At 33.5% G+C, this 19,918-nt stretch overlaps 1 protein-coding gene across 4 annotated transcripts in view; it reads right to left on the bottom strand.

Moving 5' to 3' along the window:
* SLO2 (slowpoke 2) overlaps positions 1 to 19,918 on the bottom strand; it is a 175,797-nt gene that overhangs the window by 83,325 nt on the left and 72,554 nt on the right. For all 4 annotated transcript variants that reach the window (XM_012377196.2, XM_067356043.1, XM_067356044.1 and 1 more), the window contains exons 2-4: positions 5,795 to 5,874; positions 3,728 to 3,827; positions 2,122 to 2,320 (exon numbers count right to left, since the gene is read on the bottom strand). In XM_012377196.2, the coding sequence (XP_012232619.2) occupies positions 2,122 to 2,320; positions 3,728 to 3,827; positions 5,795 to 5,874 (379 nt within the window). The remainder of the gene's footprint in view (positions 1 to 2,121; positions 2,321 to 3,727; positions 3,828 to 5,794; positions 5,875 to 19,918) is intronic.

The raw sequence follows: 19,918 nt of genomic DNA, 5'->3' as shown, positions 1-19,918 counted from the left end.
TGTAGCGCCGACGTTGCATCCGTACAAGACTCCGCTAATTCTCGAATCCGGCAGATCCCGAAGGAGCTTCGACATCGAGCCACTCCACAACTCGTGACTAAACTCACAAGTAGTAAAGCTTGATGCGATTTTGCGAAGTGCACAGCTGCTGCTAACTCAAGGTGACTGCCGAAGCCACAACACCGGCAACCACATCCGGACTTTCGCGAAAATCTAAGGATGCTGAATGATATAAGATACCGATATTTTTTTATTTTTAGTTTCAGTTATTGTCTTGCGAAAAATATCGATAAGTCACAAGTGTCAATAAACAATTGTATTCTTGTTAATCATTGGCACATCAATCTTCTGAGATAGAGACAGTTTTGTTAAAGGTATCAAGTTAAATCAGAATTGTGCTCGGATAAACAGAAATATAACTTATTAAATGCATTTGTGTAAGCGTTATGCGGAGATTTCAATAATTGTTGCGCCTGTCGGAGACTTCGATGATCGGAACATTTCGAAAGGTAGCGAAAGATACGTTCATAAATAATATGAGTTAAATTTATGGCATCAGACTTGCGATATTATTTACATCCCCTATTTTGATTTTATTACAAACATCAATTTATTCTTCACTTCAAAAAATTGAAAATTAAAAAGAATAAAACATGAGAAATATGAGAAAAATTTAATTTAAATGATGAAAAATTGTTTCTCGTGACAGAAATTACGAGTAATATTCAATGAGACTATCTTAGATAAAATGTCGGAATTCATTCTAAAGAAATTCAAAATGGCTATACTTTATTAACTGCAAGTCCGTGCACTTTAAGTTCGTAGCAAGAAGAATATTGTATTATAAAATTTCATAACGGCACATTTGATAATATATAGCACGCCTCCGCGTTATCGATGAAACGTTATCGGCTTATCACCGGAATGCTCGATTAGTGAATAGCGTGACAAACTTGCTACAGACCGTTGCAGATTATATCGCGAATTCTGCACGCGCGTGAAAACTTATCGCCGAGTAAAAATACGGCGAGATCAAATGATGATTTTACATAAGTTATCTTTTTTTTTCATTCTCTAAGTTATTAGTGTTCACAGAAAACTAATCTAAAATTTTATTCATATATCATCACTACTCTATAAGAATATGTGTGTGTCAGAGAGCGAGAGAGAGCGAGTGAGTGTGAAAAAAGATGAGAAATATTTTAAATTAATGTTTATAAACAATTTCGTATCATTTTTTTATTAGTCGGAGATATCGTGGCGTTCCCTTAATTAATTTTCTTTAAACTTTCGAGCTCCAATGTAAGACTTTGTAATTCGAAGCTAGTTGACAGAATTTTTCTTTCTGAGCAAACAAATCACGAGAATAAATATATAGCTCGCATTACACATGAATCTCGCAATACGATGTATTCAATTGATTCTGAACTGAATAATTAAATTGTGGATCATAATTTGGACTAATAAGTCACATATTAATCGCTTTCTGATTCATTTATAAAAAAATTTATATTATTTTATGTATGTTTCTCAAATTTATTTTAAAGATTGCAGGACGACGAAGGAACGTAGAAAAAAGAAGAAAGCACATATTAAATTCATATCAGAATCATGCATCAAATACATATTTGATGAAAATAAATATATCGTATATAAATAACATTTTTTAATTATTAATCGCAAGCAAATCTTGTCAAAACTACTAGATCATATCAATATTTAAAGATAAATTTATAAAATACAAATTATACATAACAATTAATCAAAATATGAATAATATAAAACTTTGTCCAATAATAAAATAGCTTTTCACAATCAATTATTAAATTATAATATATGCACCCGCACAAATAATAAAATAATGCATACTGGAGTACAATATAAACGTTAATTGTGCATAATAAAGATTTACTGAATATATAAAAAAAAGTTTCGAAAATATGTGCATTACTGTTCTACGCTATTACTTCAATTGTACAAACTACAAAACTATTTAAGAGCAAGTCAATGAAATAACAAGTATGCTCAGATAGTAGATTAATAAGTTCAACTAATAAAGTATAGCAATAAGAGTAATAATAATAATGAAATTTATTTGTAGAAGTGAAGGATGAGACATACCTTGTAACCGAGATAAGCAAGCAGCAAGGCCTCGGTTAGCGATACCATCGCAAGGATTACTTGAACCACCCACAGCTCTAAGGGTCTTCTGACCCAGAGAATCGCATCCCAATTGATGGTCGGGTGCTCCTGGAATTCCTCCTCCGTCAAATTCTGCGACGCGAGGAACTCGGTCTTGTTGCCAGCTGTGCAGCCGAAACTAAAAAAAAAAAGAAAAAGAGTAGAAAGAGAGTAGTATTGTAAGTGATGGATGAGTAAGTCGATACGGTGGGACGGATTGTCGCGTGATATTTGCGTGCAAAAGTCGGACGAGTTCAATAGGTTTTCGATATCGAATGTGTCGTTTGGATCATATCGAGAAATACGCTCCGATATCAATGAAAGTTGCATGGAAGAATAGAAAGGATATCGAATACCAAAAAAAAGTTTATACGCGTATACGATCGAAAACTTATTTTCTATTGAAACTTCCGCATCGACGCACGGAACTTGTACACAAGACGCCTCACTAAGATCATCGTTCCTGTCAGCGACAGTTTCCCCGGAGAATTTGGAGTTAATAGCTTCTTATGGAAATTTGATCGGGAACTTAATCATGGAAGTATTTCAAGTATTAACGAATTTTAGTCAAATTTAAATGAAGAGATGTTAACAAACAATAACTATCGGCAAGAAATTTCAGGAATGATAAAATATTAAATCGCGATAATTACAGTCCTAAAAATTAATTATTTCTCTAATCAAATTTTTTATGAAAAAATTATTTCTTTACATTTATTAAACGTTTATTTATAAAAAAGACAATAGTGATATATTATATAAATGTTAGAATGTTGATTATAAAAAAAATAATCCAGAATTAAAATATCGGTTGTGGTGAGCTTTTTGAAAATGTGTGGAGAGGAAAATCTCCCCAGAACACTGTTTCTCTCACATGAGCGAACAACAACGCGCTGCATCGTATTCATTGCACGGCTTATCTGCTATATTCTCAACCATGATAGGAGCGTTATGTAACATTGGGCATGAATATTGCGTTGCATGCGCGTTAGAATAAATTTCTTTCTGTGCAGATAAAACTTTTCTAGAAAATCGTTCCGTCGACAACGGGAAGCAAGAATGAAATCAAATAAAGCAATTTCTGTATTTTTAGAGTTAACGGCAGTTATTGCCGGCGTAGATTATTCTAGATTTCTCGCATCTTTTTCTATTCTAATTTCTTACTTCTTCGCTAACAAGAATTTGTTCTGTTAATGTAAAAATTTTTTTAATGCAAATAAAGAAATAACAATTTTTGAGTTAGAAATATTCCATATAGCGGCCAAGGAATTCGTAATTGAAAGAAAATACAGAAAAGTTATAACATTCTATGTACCGCACACATACACAAAATAACATAGCGTTTCTGTTTTCTCGCGTTAGACAAATGAAACAAAAAGTATAATTCGTGTGATAAATATGGAAAGAAAATTGAACGTTGAAAGAGAAGAGAGAGGCAATGAAACAACAATGAAAAATTGCTATTGAATAAAGACAAAACTTGTTTGACTTAAAACTCATGTTTTGTAAAAAGAATATATTCAGATATTTAATGTAAATAACTTACCATGCTGCAAATGTTGGGTCGTGGTCCGTAACAACCCTGAATATATATAGGAAGCATGTTAGCAGCTTGAAAAAGAGATTGGCAAGTCGTATCCTCAAACCTGAAACAAAAATTTCATCACTGCTGTAAAGATTGTTCGATTTTTCTTATAAAACATGTTTCTACACACACAAAAGTTTTCCCTTCCATTTTCTCTTTTATACATAAAAATATAAGCTCCGACACATGTTAAACTTATACTTGGACAGTTTTTCAAAAGAAACAGATTGCCTCATACTATTTTATCAACCGATAAACTCTTTGTATAAATACCTTGAAGGCATGAGCATATAGTTTCCTTTACCTAAATATTTTCAAGACACCAAGATTCCCAAAATATCTTTACTCTAAAAGTAATGAAATCTGACACTGGGTTTCTCTTATGTAAAAAAAAAACGCTCCCTCAAATAAAATGTATTTTATAAATTCAAAATGTTTAAAACTTCTCAAAGTTTTTAGATCTAGATTTCTAGTTTTTTTTGCGATTATTTTTACAAAAAAAATTTGTAAGAATAAGAAAAATATTTATTGACTTCAGGGTGTAATATAGAGTCCAAAATAATGACGCCTAAACGATCACTTAACGTTCTGAGTCCACAAATTATGAAGCAAAATAATGGAGAAAGCCATCTCACAGTTTATTATTATAAGCCTTGTAGAAGTTACGTAATACGGATTTGTTAAGACCGAGATCGAAGGCCGGCTTAAGCTTAGGCCAAGTATCGACCGATCATCGAGGTGGTTTTAACGAGGTGCTTTAACCAGTTGCCCGCGAACAAACTCCACAAAGGGCGACAAAGCGTTGATCTGTCGGGTTCACGACGTCCTAATGCACAGGTCAGGTATAAAGGTCAATACCGAAGAGAGAGAAATCCGTGGTAGTACAATATCTATTATCGGCTACCGTCATCAGCTCCGAAAGAGCGCGGTCGTGCACTTTCGAGATATCCGCGAGGACAACGGCGGCGATATCCTCGAAATTGCCTTCAGAACAGCTTCGCCATTCCGAAAGGAAGCAATCGAGACCGCTTTGCGGAGTCGCTGGAAGAACGTCGTCGACAATCCGGCTATTTCCGCGGCACGACAAATTTAGCAGAAATATAACAATTTTACGATGATGCACTTCACATTGGGATTTGTCTCGAAAGATATCTCACGATTTTATATAAAATATTTCCGTCGTGAAATATGAGCCGCTCAAAAGCCAAACCAACTCCATCAAACAAAGCTTCATTTATTTTATTTACGAAAAGTTAAGCGCCAATCGTGTACTTTGGTACTAAAATTGGAAAAATGGCAAAACGTGGAGTTAATCAGTTTGGCTTACGCGCGGCTCACACATATTGCATTTTGCCTTCAATTATTTAACTATTAATTACACATTTGCGTATCGTATTTGGAGTATTGAGAATCAACATTTAATGTATTTAATCAAACGGAAATTATATATATAAATAAAAACGTGATATTATTTTGATCGTAGCGCTACATATGCTTGCATGTTATATGCAAGCATGATATGATATAGATTGTAATAGTGCTATCAAATAGCGTAAGATAGAAGTACAGATATGAGTTTACGGCGGCAAATCTGTCCCGCGTGATGTGTGATACGTGATATTACAAATGTATCGATATCAGCACGTGATACCATTCACAAAGTGTAATAATTTTACAATTATGACGACAATCGCATCACGACAAATAAATTTGTATAAACAGAAAAATATGACGCAAAACTCTCTGTTTAAAATATAAATGAAATGCAAATATAAAACTCTCTTTTTAAACTATAAGTTTAATCACTTTTCTGATTACGAGAAAATTTTGCGTAAAATATTTCAATAAAATTTTTTCATCGTCAATTTTCGATAAAAAAGTTTAAATAAAATTAGTCAATATTTTTAAAAATGCTCACACATTTTTATATAAATTTCGGTAAGGTTTGAATCTAGAAAATTTGTTAGTTTTCCGCGTAGAAACCTGTCGTGATATTTAAAATCTAAAATGTAACGAGTCTTTACTTACTGGAACGTTGATTCTTAATGAAGTACAACTGCAGCCGTTCCTTGAATGTGTTCTCGTTCACGTAGTACTCAACGCGAACTCTGGAAACAGACATAAAATGACAATATTACTAATTAGTTCTGCAAACTCTTTGCAGCCGCAAATTACAATGTTATCTTTGCACAATAAGCGATCATTATACGACTCGATAATTTTCGCAGCTTTCACGTATTTATTTGCATATGTGCGTCAATGTATGCACAATTGCTCGCGTAACATGTCACGGACTATTATTTCTCAGACAAGCTGTGTTGCAACATTTCGCGGCAATCTTATGCATATCTGCATCGACATTTGCATTTACGAATATGACATGTAATACCATGTGAGAACACACATATCTATGTGTGCATGGTTAAACTTGTCGGCCGGAGCTATTTTGAGATCTAGGGGTCGACAAGGAACGTTGCCATGTTAGTAGTTCGTATGACTAATCGAATAGTGCAATAGTGCGGTGCAATAGTGCGACGTCACTTAAATTCTTATTATCGCTATCTGCATTATTTCTAGTATGAATGTCCCACGAGTCGTTTCCGTCCAAGCATTATAGAGAGAGCAACATCTTTATTATAAAAAAACTCATTATAAAAATGCACGAGTTGACTATAGAATGAATTAGAATGATAACAGCTTCTAAAGCGGTTCAAAAGATCTTCTATAACCATCAATCACATATTTGTCAAGTATTATGAGAAATTTTAATCTTTCTTTGCTCGCGAGCGCAAAATTTGGATTGCACATACGATAATTTTGAAATTTTATAATGTACGTGATTCAAAAGTAAAAAATATCGAGAGACGTCGAAATTATTACAAATATAATTAATAAATTTGATATTAAAAATATCAGAATTTCATTTATCGTCTTCACTTAACATTAATTACTTTGCTCATCTTCACATTCATGCGTTTAAATTGGATTTTAAATCGGGAAGTGGAACCGAAAATAAGGATCGTTGTTATTGTTACTACTGCAGCAAAGCGAACAAGCCAATCTCATTGGCCGACCGTCATTTTGCGCGCTCGGTCGTGCACCGCCGCAGTCCCTATTTTTAGCCGTGGCAAATGCGTCGGCGTTGCCGAGAATAGCGTCGCGTGACGTCATCGGGCCGGCGTCGACAGGCGGTCTGTCGTACGCGATCGTTCCCAGTTGTTGAACTGGTTCTTTGACCCACATAACGTCACGAATGCTTGACCTAGGCTACCCGTTCGCGAACACGGAAAGCCAATGGAAGGAAACGATGCCGATCGGGAAGAACGAGCTAGCATTTAACTTCTTACATTCTTGCGCTTGATGGAACAAGCGAACACAAGTTCACGGGCGCTGACAGATCTTTTTTCCTCGGGATGATACAAGTGCGTTACGGAGCGAAAACTATCAGTGTTTGAGAATTAAATTAATTCTAAAGAATATGATATGTGAAATACCGATGATTTTATGCTAACATAGTCAGCAAGTCTATAAAATCGACAGAGATTTAATAGAGTCATCGAATTAATCATTTTCGTATTACATGTGCATAGCTGATACATTTTATTGCAAAGATTCTTCCAAAATTGCATGTATTTATATAAACATGTGAAATAAAAAAGTATATAATTCTCTACGTTTATCGTCCATTATAAAATTAGTATTAAACTGTTTCGTAAATGTTATTAATTAAAAACACTTTTTCTTTCATTTCTTTGAGTATCTAAGAGAATACAGAACTATTCCATCTTGTATTATTGAAGAGATAAATAGATAAAAATGGTATACATATATATATATTGTTATCAAGATCTTACTTCACCTTAATTTTCCTAAATGGAAATGTACACGCACACTATTATAAATGTAATGACTTTTATATATAAGCATTTGTCACATTATTAGTATCTTGGGTATGCGCGTTCATAAAAAGTAAATGTCAGAGATTGAACAACGCAATGTATGACGTATATAATTAATTATAAAGAAAGATCACAATAGTAGGAAGTGGATATTAATAAATAAATTCACTATGACAGGTGTGCCAGTTTTACGTACACGCATGTTATGCACGAAAATCATAAAAAGTAACGAAATTACTCGCGTGAGTCACACTTGCAGATAAGAATATAGAAATATTCAAAGTCTTTCTTTAATTATTTTTAAGATTTATAAAGTATGTATTATGGAACAGTCCATCATAAAAAATTGTATAGTAACATAGAATAAAATTAAAAAAAAATATATAATAAAGTAAAGCAGATTAAATAATAAAAAAATATTGCGATTTAAGTAAGTAATCGTCACACAATTTAAATTTACACAATAAAAACTTGTGCATCGATTCGTTAAACGGTGTGTAGGCAGCTTACCATGATGATGCACATACATAGGTATTTGCCGAAGCAATCTCGCTGTCTGTTATGAGAACTGTTTCCATTATGCGTTGTGAGACAATGCCTTCAAGTGAAGTCGGTATCAAATCCCGAATTGACATTTCGAATTAAAAAAAAATGAGAATCGTACATAAAAATTTAATAAAAGATGAAAATAGAAATATTATTTTTTAACATATGAGAAATACTTATCCGCACATAAATGTTTTACGTGGAATTATCTTTTATTTTAAAATATTTTATAATATATTGAAAGTGCACATTTTTAACAATCGAGGAAGAATAATTTCTGAAAAATTCCTCGTTGATATCCATTAAATGCAGCAAGCTTTGTTACAAAAGTTATTTTTCTTCTAATTATATAATGTATAATCAACAATTAATTATTTGCATCCTTATTTTAAATTAACGCATTAAAATTTGTTATTTACTCTTGATAAAAATTATTGATAATTTTTAATGCCAAAAAACGTGAAACTTGATTAAATTGAATTTCAATGAAATTTGATATTTCATTGTGGATGCAATATTATAGTATCGATATGCGAAATGGAAAATTCCGATTTCAAATGCAGGATTGGCATGCGGTTAATGTTATCGACATAAAAGAGATATCGTGTTGAACTACACACTGCGTCGAAATCACGGAGCTTGAAAAAAATCTAACGAGAAATGACGTATATCAGCGAAATTCGCCGGTGCGAAAATTTCACGGAGTTTTGCATAAAGAGACGCGTTGCTGAAAAATCGTGAGGCTTGAGAGATCCGACGCAAATGCGAATCCTTCCAGCTTGACAAAAGCGACCGCCAGTTTCGCGAGTGATACAAAGCGAAATGTATCAATATCACTCGAGTTTTGCATGCGGATATCACAGCAGTCTCCGCGATGCATGGTAATTTAACGCGATCGGCCGTGCAGACGAGAAAAGCACGTGTAGTGGACCGTAAATAATATCACTGACGAAATACAGGGGCCGATGCAGACCACGCTTCTCTTTCGAGAACACGAGCCGAAAGAACGCATTAACACATTTACGATTAAATCCGTAGTCATTGCGGACAAAAGTTCCATTTAATCATGAAATCAAATTCCCCGAGTGCAGTCAAAATAAAGTTTGAAATAAAAGTCAAGGGCAGAATTTGTTTGCAGCTAATCATTGCAAAATTCAATATACGTCGTCCGTATACACGACACTTATTATAATATGTGAGAATCGATAAGGCTTCAACCACTTTCAATGGGCAATTTACTCCAATTCGAAAAGGTAGAAAAGAAGGGAGAAAGGGAAATATTTAGTACCCGAAGCCATCCATTTTAAATCGCATCAAGTGCTGAAACATGTTTAAGGAAAATACAAATTTATTGCTATTTGAAAGACAGGCTTTCCTTCAGGCTGGAAAGTTCATAAATCACAATGTTAATAGCCGTCTATCACTCGTCGTTTGGGGTCGTTTCGACGCGGCGACAAATCGAAAACGGAAACGACGTGCTGCAGTCGGGGAATAATTGACAGCTTCATTACAACGCCGTTTCTAATTACATCGCACGGGATGCGGTTCACAGCGATCGTCAGCGATTTCCAATTGAAATTGCATCCTGGGAATCACGAAGTGACATTTGCGAGCTTCCCACCGGATGCATAGTAAAACCGATGCGACTCATCTCATCGACGGAATTGATCAAGGTTGCGAAGGGTAAAGCGATCCTTCCAAATTAATCAATTGTTGACATTTGTTTTTAGTGCGACAATTTTAAATCTTCTTACACAGTCGTAAATAACTTTGTTTTAAACTTTGACAGCTGGTTTTAGCTCTTTAATCGCGAGCTAAAAATGTTACACACGCGAAACACGAATGTTGAATCATAAAGCTTATTTTTGTGATGCTAATTGTTAAAGTTTTTTTTAAACAAAAATTTTTTAATTTTTGATCAAATTTCACTCTCAAGAAGAACAATTTAGCTTTTTTAAAAATTTGATCTTAACTTTGCACTAATTATTGAAATAGCATTTGTTCTATAAACATTATAGCTTCAGTTATAAATTTTTTTTTCAAGTTTAAATATATTCCGGCTCTAATCTGATTAAATAAATTATGTTACATCTAATTATAAATTTCTTTTAAGTCAAATTATTCCAGATTTGATCTGATTATTGAACTCAATTATATTACGCATACCTAATTATTTGCAAATTAAACTGAAACACCTATCAAACATCAACCTCTCTAACAGGAATAAATTTCATATGGACTTGAATTATATCATCTGAATATAATTTGTACATTATTGTTATTAATAATTTTCTATGCGCATACAATACGTATACAATCACATTAACATAATAAAAAATGGTTAAATGAGCAATTATGTTCTGTTGAATTAAACCTGTAATTATCATTGTTGTGAATTAATATGCGATGATCAACAAAGCGATTTGATCAAAGCGAATAACCAATGGTCCTAAACAAAACACTTTTATTTTAATAAAACCAACGTCTATATTCGGGGATTAGGTCGCTACTCAGGATTAATTTCCAGTGAAGTGTTTCGGAAAGTGCTGACTCGACTTTTACAAACTTCACGCATACCACAAAGTATATCTACGCCATATAGTAGCAAATATAAATTTATTATTAAGCTTTTAACATTAACTTTGCTATTAACTCTAATGTAATGATCAAATGGCAACCGTAGGAAGATAAATTTATTCAAGAGTTGCTGTTTGTTAATTATTCTTGAGCTACTATTAGCCTCCATTGTGTATCTATCATTAAAGTATTGATGCGGATAAACTGTAATTGCCGGTTAATTAACTTTCGATAAGGAACAAAAGGCAATTCGGGTCTTCCGCCTTCCCCGATTGGAGTACACTTGATCGATTCGAGGGAGCTACTTTTCTGCAAGAATTATTAAAAGTTTTCGTATAAACTACAACCTCGCTTTATGTGCCGTGTGTTAAATCATAATTTAACTCAATATAATATTACATTATATCATGATAATTTTAATCTAATGTAAGTTCAAAACTTTTCGGCAATTAGCTAAAAGGCAATCTCATTCACATGCTCTTTAATAACGATACTATTATATCATTCTCATCTTTCATCTCTGGTTGTCGTATAATTGTCATATAATTGTCATTATTAATTTGTAACTAATTTTTCATTCATATTTGGTGCAGTAGTTTTTATTAAATTACAGAAAGATGAACATTAGAAAGGATTCTATTAAATTGCAGAAAGAAGGATGTTAGCAAGGATCTATTCCATTTCTTTTAGACAGTTGTCCATTCCAAAACACTCCATTGAGTTCACTCAGTATAAAGCAATAACTTGGAACTTGGGGAAAGAGAATCGACTTGTTCACGTGGAAGAGAATATTATAGTTCCGACTAAAGATATTGCTTCAGGCGATTTATAAAGCCGAGTAGCAGTCTGCCATCATTGACCAAACTCACTCTGCAACCGGAGTCTTTCAAATGCAACATTGATACTGCGAGCTAACAAACTGAAAGTTTAACGGATAACTTAACGTCGTAAATGGCCCTCCGAGGCACTTCCAAACTTCGTCTTTCTTGCACCATCGCAAGTTGGTTTCTTCATTAATGCATATGGTCGGTAAGTTTAATAGAACTTCCATTCTTCGTGCGATTAGATAAAACGCGAATAGATAAAGCTATAAATGTGTATACAAGACATTAATATATCATTCTACGTCTTATCGTTGCGTTATATTCATTAATATAATTAACATCCCATCGCATACATCTTTGCAATGTAACAAAATTTATATTAAATTTATAGAATAAAAAAGTTCGGTTGAAAAGAAATTAAATAATATATGGAAAAATATATAACATAGAAAAAGAGAGAAAAAGACAGTTGTTATTAATTTAAAAAATTTACTTCTTATATTTATTCATCGATACTTCTCCTTCATTAAATATCCTTTTCATATATTAATTTGATCTCACTTTAAACACAAATTAATCTTCTTAAATTTTTCTAAAAAGGAAGAGAAAAGCATGCCGAATCGGTATTACGCATTGAAAGTTAAGTAAAGCAATATCTTCCTCAAAGTAAGAGTCTCATATAAAAAGCAGATTATGTTGCGGGATTCAAGGTGGAAAATATGTCAATCGACGTAATATTCATGAATTACCTAATGATTGTACAACGTTTTTACATCAGCAGGAAATTCACTAGGAAATCCGACACGTCTACCTCTCACGTTTCCCTCTATGAATTATGTAGCCTACAGCGGACAGATTTGCCTTCCATTGCTACGGCTTATACCATCGTCAATCGCCTTCCATTCGCAACAATATCGATTGCGCGGAAATGAGCAATGCTATACGATCCACGACATTTATGCACATATTGACAGTAAAAGAACACAGAAAATACATTTAAGGACATTTAAGTAATCTTCTAAGCAATTTGTATAGATATCTAATGAGTAAGAAGGCTACTCATATATGAAAATGATATCATTGCATTTGGTAAAATTATTATTTAATACGCCATTACAAGATTAATATTTCATTGATTATATACGATATATGGATTTAATTAACGGCGTAAGATCGGCGTAATTAACGGTGTAATCAGATATATTTAAACCAATTTATTGAATCAATTATTACCGAAAGGCGACGATTGTGTTGACTATATTTGTCAGACAAATAAATAAATAGTCAATTATAATAAAAAAAGAAAGTCGTGTTTGCTTTTCGCATCAGATACATAAAAGCTGAAAGAAAAATGCAAAAGTCACAAATATTTAACAAAGTGTTTTCTATCACGCTCAATAATCTTCGACAGATAATTGAAAACAAATCCAATAATAACAAATGCAACCTTTTAGCCAAAACCGATGCGTCGACTATCGATATATCGGTGCAAAAACTGTAATTGTCATTCAGTATAATAGTGCCTTTGTCGATAATAAAATGTTTCCTTTCGCCGCAATTAATTATTTACACGAAATAAAATTCGCTGCTTCTCAATTAAAATCTACAAAATCAATTTATGTAAATTTACGTTAAATAAACATTTTCTCGTTTACAATTGGTTTAATTTAATGCAGAATAATTGATGATATATTTAATTCATTGTTAGTTGTGAGTTTCTCGTCATTCATAAGTTACAATAATTAATATTTTGTCTGATAATCGCTATCATTTAGCGGTCTAAATTTTTTACAATACAAATTATAAAAATCTGATACACTTTCAACGTCTCTATAATTAGACTGTTTTGTTGCATCACCGTATTATTGTGGATGTCACTTGCGTAACATGTCTAAAAATTCCGACAGCCCGAAATAATTCGTTTAAACGTAAAGAGAAATGAGCTTATTGTTAGATCAAGTGGAAAATATTTGGTCAGCAAGTCAATTTTTCAGGCTAGTAATACGGCTTCAAGGTAAAATTGTTCGTCATATAATGGAAATGTATTGCCGATCTATGCCTCGTTTGTCTATAATTGTATACCGACTTACCCTCGCGCGCCGCGAATAGAACTACGACGCCAGTCGCAGCATAAAAATACTCAACCTTGCACTCTTTTGACCTCTTTATTACTGTAATATGTCGTAACGTGTCTCCATATACTTGACCACAGCCTTATCGCGTACATATATTCTTCGAAACTAGATGAAACAACGAAACGTACGTCAGTTTATAATAGTACGCGCGCTGTGCCACATTCCAGAAGCTAAATAGGCGTTACTCTACACATGGCGCTTGCAGATTGAAAACTTCTTTCCCTTAGTTATGTTTCTGAAATTATGCTCAATTAAACTTTTACAAAAAAAAATTATTACAAAGAAAGAGTAGGCAAAAATTTAATTCATTTTACTTTATAAAATACAATAGAATTAATGTAATTTTAATAATAAATGAATGTAAATGTGGCATATGTGAAATGAACTTGTTACAGCTGGAAAAAGATATCCTTATTATTGAAGACAGAATAATAATGCTCATGAAAAAACAATACTCATATAATTAAGATATCGCAATCTGTTTCGAAAAATATATCTGGTTATTTTCCCTCAGGCACGCCATGAGACATTTCTAATAATCTGACGAATAAATTCTCAACATCTTCGCTTAATAAAAAATGATAAAAAAAGAGCTGGGATTTACTGAATCCTATAATGCACGTACTGATTGCGTAAATTTCGAGGAGAGGCTCTTTTAGGGATTGCGACTAATCCCAATATACTTCATCTGGTATCTACGTATATAAAACCTTACTTCCCTTGCTATTTATCGCGTATCGCACGTGCCGTGAAAATAGAACAGCTGAAAATAAATATTTACATAACCGCGGCTAAAAAGATTTCCGCACGTTGAATTAATTAGCTCGTGTCGAATATTCATGGAGCTTGATACATGAAAAAGTCTATTGTGAAACAATTAACATATATCGATATACACTCTTATTGTCACTACGAACGCACACGGATACCATCTATTTGGCGCAAATTCTCTTTTGCCAATTAAATCGTGTTATCACGCTCAACACACATTTTAAACTAATTATTAATGATGTAGACAAATCTAATGCTCGATTATAACATTTAAAATATGCCGAATAATATATAAGTATAATTACTCTCGCGTGCTGCATCGAGAATTAATTGCATTGATTTTCAGCGCTCTACATATGTTTTAATTATTAATTGCACGATATTATCAGCGAAGGTTTTATCCTATTATTATCGCCATCCCAGTCTGCCATTTCACAGTCTGAACTAAAAAAGTTTAAAAAATCTAACAGCAGCGACACCAAAAATACAATCCGTAAGAAAATATCCGCTGAACAGATCAAGATGACTATCACTTCTCATTTAAGCGCCACAAGACATCCGTGGAGAGAAACCACTTTCTGATAAATGGTCGTCCATGTAAATCTCATGAATCGCGAGATACCGAAATGGTGCCATCGGATACGCAAGGCGAATACATATGTAGCTCTCGTTTGCGAAAATATACGTCCTAGCTGAAATGGGGTGAGAGCGGAAAATAAGTATGCTCGAGATAACACCGCGTATGTTTTGCAATATTCATTTCGAGACACGTACATAGTCTCGTCACGGTAATTCCACGTATCGTTATCACGTCTAAAAAAAAACCGTGGGTCGCGCGAGAGCAAAATTCCGTCGTTCTTTTTTTTCGCATCCAATCAATGGTGAATCCAATTGAGCGAGTTTTCCTCCCCCCAATACTTAATGTTGCTAATTAGTTACGGCAATAATTAATCACCCGACGGAAAAGCAGCAATTAAGTAATGATTCGTGTGCGCTCGTAAGTACGCTGCAAATTTCGCAAGTGATCAAACTCCGCTTATTTTTGCTGATGCCGCAGGTTCAATATAATTAATTATCAGTATTTTGTTGACGAACAAATCGCTAAGTAATCACTGAAATCTCTAAGGAGATTATTACATAAAAATGGCGTTATGGAAACTTAATGCAAATGTTGGTAAAATTGTATCACAGGATTTATCAATTAATTTTGCGTGTGCAATATTATATTAAATATTTTGTAAAAAATCTATGACAGACATTTAAATAATTTATCCAAAGATTTCTGTGATTGCAAATTTATTACAAGATTTTGTAGCAATTTAATTCCTTAATTTATTTAATCCCGACCAAAATTTTACCGGCACAATAATGTGCATTTTTAATTCTTAATTTAAAAAATATTATTTAGTTGTTACACTAGATTTCATTCTGTCGCTATTGACACACACAAAAGTATCTTCCTGCTTTCTTTTATTGGAACTTTAAAAGTGTATAAAAATTAATGAATTGAAATCAAAAACATTTCATTAACATTAAAGATTTTATATTTAAAACAAAGCTTTAATATATTAAACTTCGAAATGTAGAAAGCCAAGTCAGATTTATTCGTATATACACCAAGCAATATTTTCAGACGTATTCCAAACTTTATCTCGCGTAGCGCGCAATTTGAGCTTTTATAACGTACGACTCGATCGCGTTTGCACGTTCCTTTCTCGGATAAAGTATTCTCGATAGAGCTATGCCGAAATGCAATACGACGCGCCAGCTTTAGCGATATCCAGTAGTACCCCAGTAAATGAATATTGCTAGAGCAAACAGGTCAGGTGTTCTGTTTTCTCGCGTGTTTTCTACTGCGCACAGAAATCGTCCACAATTCTTGTTCTCATCGTATCTGTAACGAATGGCGAAGAAAAATCATTGAAAACTCGCATATGTAATGCCGCATATATAGGTATGCATTTCGAGAGCATTCACCGACATGCATAGAATTGCATGTGGATGGCCATCTTGATAACGCATGTATATAAATAATTTAAGAGGTCTCATAGAGGCTTTCGTGTAAGCGCCATGACGACACATGGCGCAGTAATTAAGATAATATGCTTTGCATTACGAAACACGTCGAGGGAGTGTCCTTGGGTCGACATGCCAAGTATGACACATGAATATTGAATTAATTCTCAGCTGAAATATTGTGTGTATAAAGGAGACCGGCCCTGAAAAAGTGCCAGGCGCGCTTTCTTATCATTGCGCCTTTGTGCGAAAAGCTTAGTCAATTATGGCATAAAGTTTCAAAACCAGAACTCTCATTTAGGTGAAATATATTATTGTCCATTTTAAGAAAAGCGCTAAAAACATACTAAGAGAGTCTTATACATATACAATTAGGCGCATTATTAGTTTTCTCTCTTTAAAAGTAGAACAAGTAGAGAATTACTGCGGCATGTATAAATGCTTCGTAAGAAAAGGCATATTTCTTATTTAACTCTCGGCATACTATCAAGATCTAGTTTTTAAGTTTCTGTTTTAAATGGTTTAAACTAAAGATTGATATTTAGTAAAAAGATATTTCCTTTTATTTATATAAATTATTTGGAAAACAACTAAAAATATAATTTAAAAAAAATAAAATCCATTAGATCTAGATAGTAAATTACTTCTTTTGCTAATATGCTGAGAATTCAATGCCAATGTGGTCATCTAATCCTGAATTAGATTTAAATATCTAATACAAAAATATTGTTAAAAATCACAATCATATAATTATAGCGTAACCTTGAATCGGGAAATATTTAATAGCAGTTTTTTTAGTTCTTTTTTACTTGCATTTCCCGAATGTTAATCGCGGATATTGTAATAGAAAGTAACAAAATTTCAAATCCAATAATCTCATATGCAGAAACTTCTATGTACGTCATGCGCATTAAACAAATTTACATAAAGTCTTTTCAAAAATTCAAAATATCCGCGCGGTAACAAGGTGAAAATTTTATTTAACATTTTTAATTCGAAAACTTTTTTTACATTAAATATAGTTTCAAAATATTGCAGTTTTTTTTTCTATTTATAATTTTCACGAAAAAAAAAAAACAAATTAAATTGAAGTTGAAATTCATATACATTTATGAAATTGGTTCTTGACAATAATAATAGCATTTTTCCCGCAATCACTTCATGCTGAAATCTTCTGCGATAAAAACATAGCGAGTTTGTTATCATCACTCCCTTATCGAAATATCACCGTTTTTCGAGCTTCTATCCATAATACAGATAAAACGTAGAATTTCCCGTTGATAAAATCTTGGAGAAGCGTTCATAAAACATTTACACATACAATGATATTTGGGAATATGCGAATACGCGACACTGAAAAAGAAACACTTTCCGTTCGGCGGAGGAGAAAAACGGATATTGTATTACAATGTCGACGTCAATGTGCCACACTCAAATTTTAAGATAGTCGACTATTTATATTATATTTATATTATGTGAAATATTAATCGTTTAATCCTAAGTATAGATTACAAATACGAACTGAACGCTGAAATTGATTTAAATTCGTTAATTTAAATTTGTGTTATTTATTTTTGTCAATAAAACTTTCAAGCTTTGGGGCTTTCAACTAGTTTCAATTTTTAATAGCTTTTATAACTTTTTTATGTTACATGTGTTCCGAAGTTTTATCGCTTTTGCAGAACGAGAGTTGTGTAAAATCAATTACGGCGCATTTCGCGGAGTCGCTGATCGGTGCGAAATGCGAAATCAACTTTTTAGGCGTGGACGTGTGTCGTGCAGTTGTTAAACTGCAAGACGGATTCTCGAGGCACGATACGAAACTTCGCAACAGGGTGTATCAAGCTGTAAAGTTGCAAACGCGGTCAGATCGAAATGAACAGCCGTGCGGGAAGGCACGACATGACAATGCCTTCCTTTCGAGGTCGACAATATCGATTCGTAAACTACCGACGTAGCGCTACGCCCAAGTCTAAAGCGGATACAGTGTAGACACATCGATAAATACGATCCACGGCTTTCCACTTCCTTTGTTGTGATTTCCTCGCAAGATATAACCGTGTAAACTCAAGATCGAATACGTTTATGTAAAGTCTTTATGCGAATATGTCACGGACTGCTGTAACATTAGCGCAAGTTGATGCTCATTACTTCTCTCCAGCATTGAATAATATTACAATTTCTATTTGTTGTGTAAAAACAAAGTTACCTCTTCTAATTAAGAGTTGTGCATATAATTAATTAAAGAATAAATAAAATAAAAATAAAAATTTTCTCCGGAATTCGCCAACCTTTATGATTACCTTTTTCTAAGAAAATTTATGAAATGCGATTTAATGAGATTCTCATATGCGTGTTGCTATAATAAAAAGTCACAATTGAAAAAGTTTATTGATATTTCTGTAATATAATAGTGTAAAATTGTTAATTGATGCGATTGATTGGCTCGTGAAAATTGAAGCAACAGTTATTCAAGTTTTCTTCGCGTCAAATTGACGTAAGAACTCGTGGGTAACTTGTGTGTATTAAGCATGTGACACGGTTGCTCGTTCCGGCTATTACGACTTGATAAATCGATTTTCACGATGTAGTTCTTTACGGTCAGAATTCCGAAACGTATGTGGCTGAGAGTTGTAAGTTGAGAAGCGGAAAAGAGAAACGTGGTGATTTCGGTGATTGAGTGAAGGGATTTAGATATTACGCGTCACTCGCACGCCTAAAACTAAAAGAAGAAACTTCTAATCTGTGACCACGTTAAAAGTTGTTCAATTACTTGTAAGTCCATCGGGACTTCTGCTCCTCTCGCGTTCCATCAACCATCTAACACGTGGGGGAAAAAATCTCCTCATTCCAATCGAATTCTGTTGAACAATTTCTTGCAATCAGTTATGTCGAACAAAGTATTGCATTCACATTTTCAAATAAAAGGCAATCAATCTTTTATTGTACATATTTGTTTAATACAAATTCCACATAAGTTTATATTTAGCTTTTAATACACGGGCGAGAACCGGAAACTTTAATAAAATCTCGATATTATTGCTATCAGTAAAGTTCGAAGAAATACAAAAGAATTCGACAGGCCGACTCTACGTTGCGTCTACAATAGTTGCAGTAGTTCGGATACTTATTGATCAGACAAGCCCGAGTGTATGATCCGCCAAAACTTATTTCCCGCGGGTGCTATGATTTGATTCGGTAGCGCCGTGAGAGTTACCGCCACTTTTCTCTCTAGTGACTTTTTTCTTAGATGCTGCACGTCAAGTCTTTCTTTCTTTCTCTTATCTCGAGCAACGTCGAGAAGTCCTATAACCCTCTCGAGATTTGTTGTTCGGCAGGGGTGAAAATGACAAGAGAGAGAAAGCGAAATATAATCACGAAACT

Source organism: Linepithema humile, chromosome 5 (assembly GCF_040581485.1).
Source record: "Linepithema humile isolate Giens D197 chromosome 5, Lhum_UNIL_v1.0, whole genome shotgun sequence".
Classification (NCBI taxonomy): Eukaryota; Metazoa; Arthropoda; class Insecta; order Hymenoptera; family Formicidae; genus Linepithema; species Linepithema humile.
Note: the sequence above shows the minus strand (reverse complement) of the source record. Positions and strands in the feature narration are given on the sequence as shown.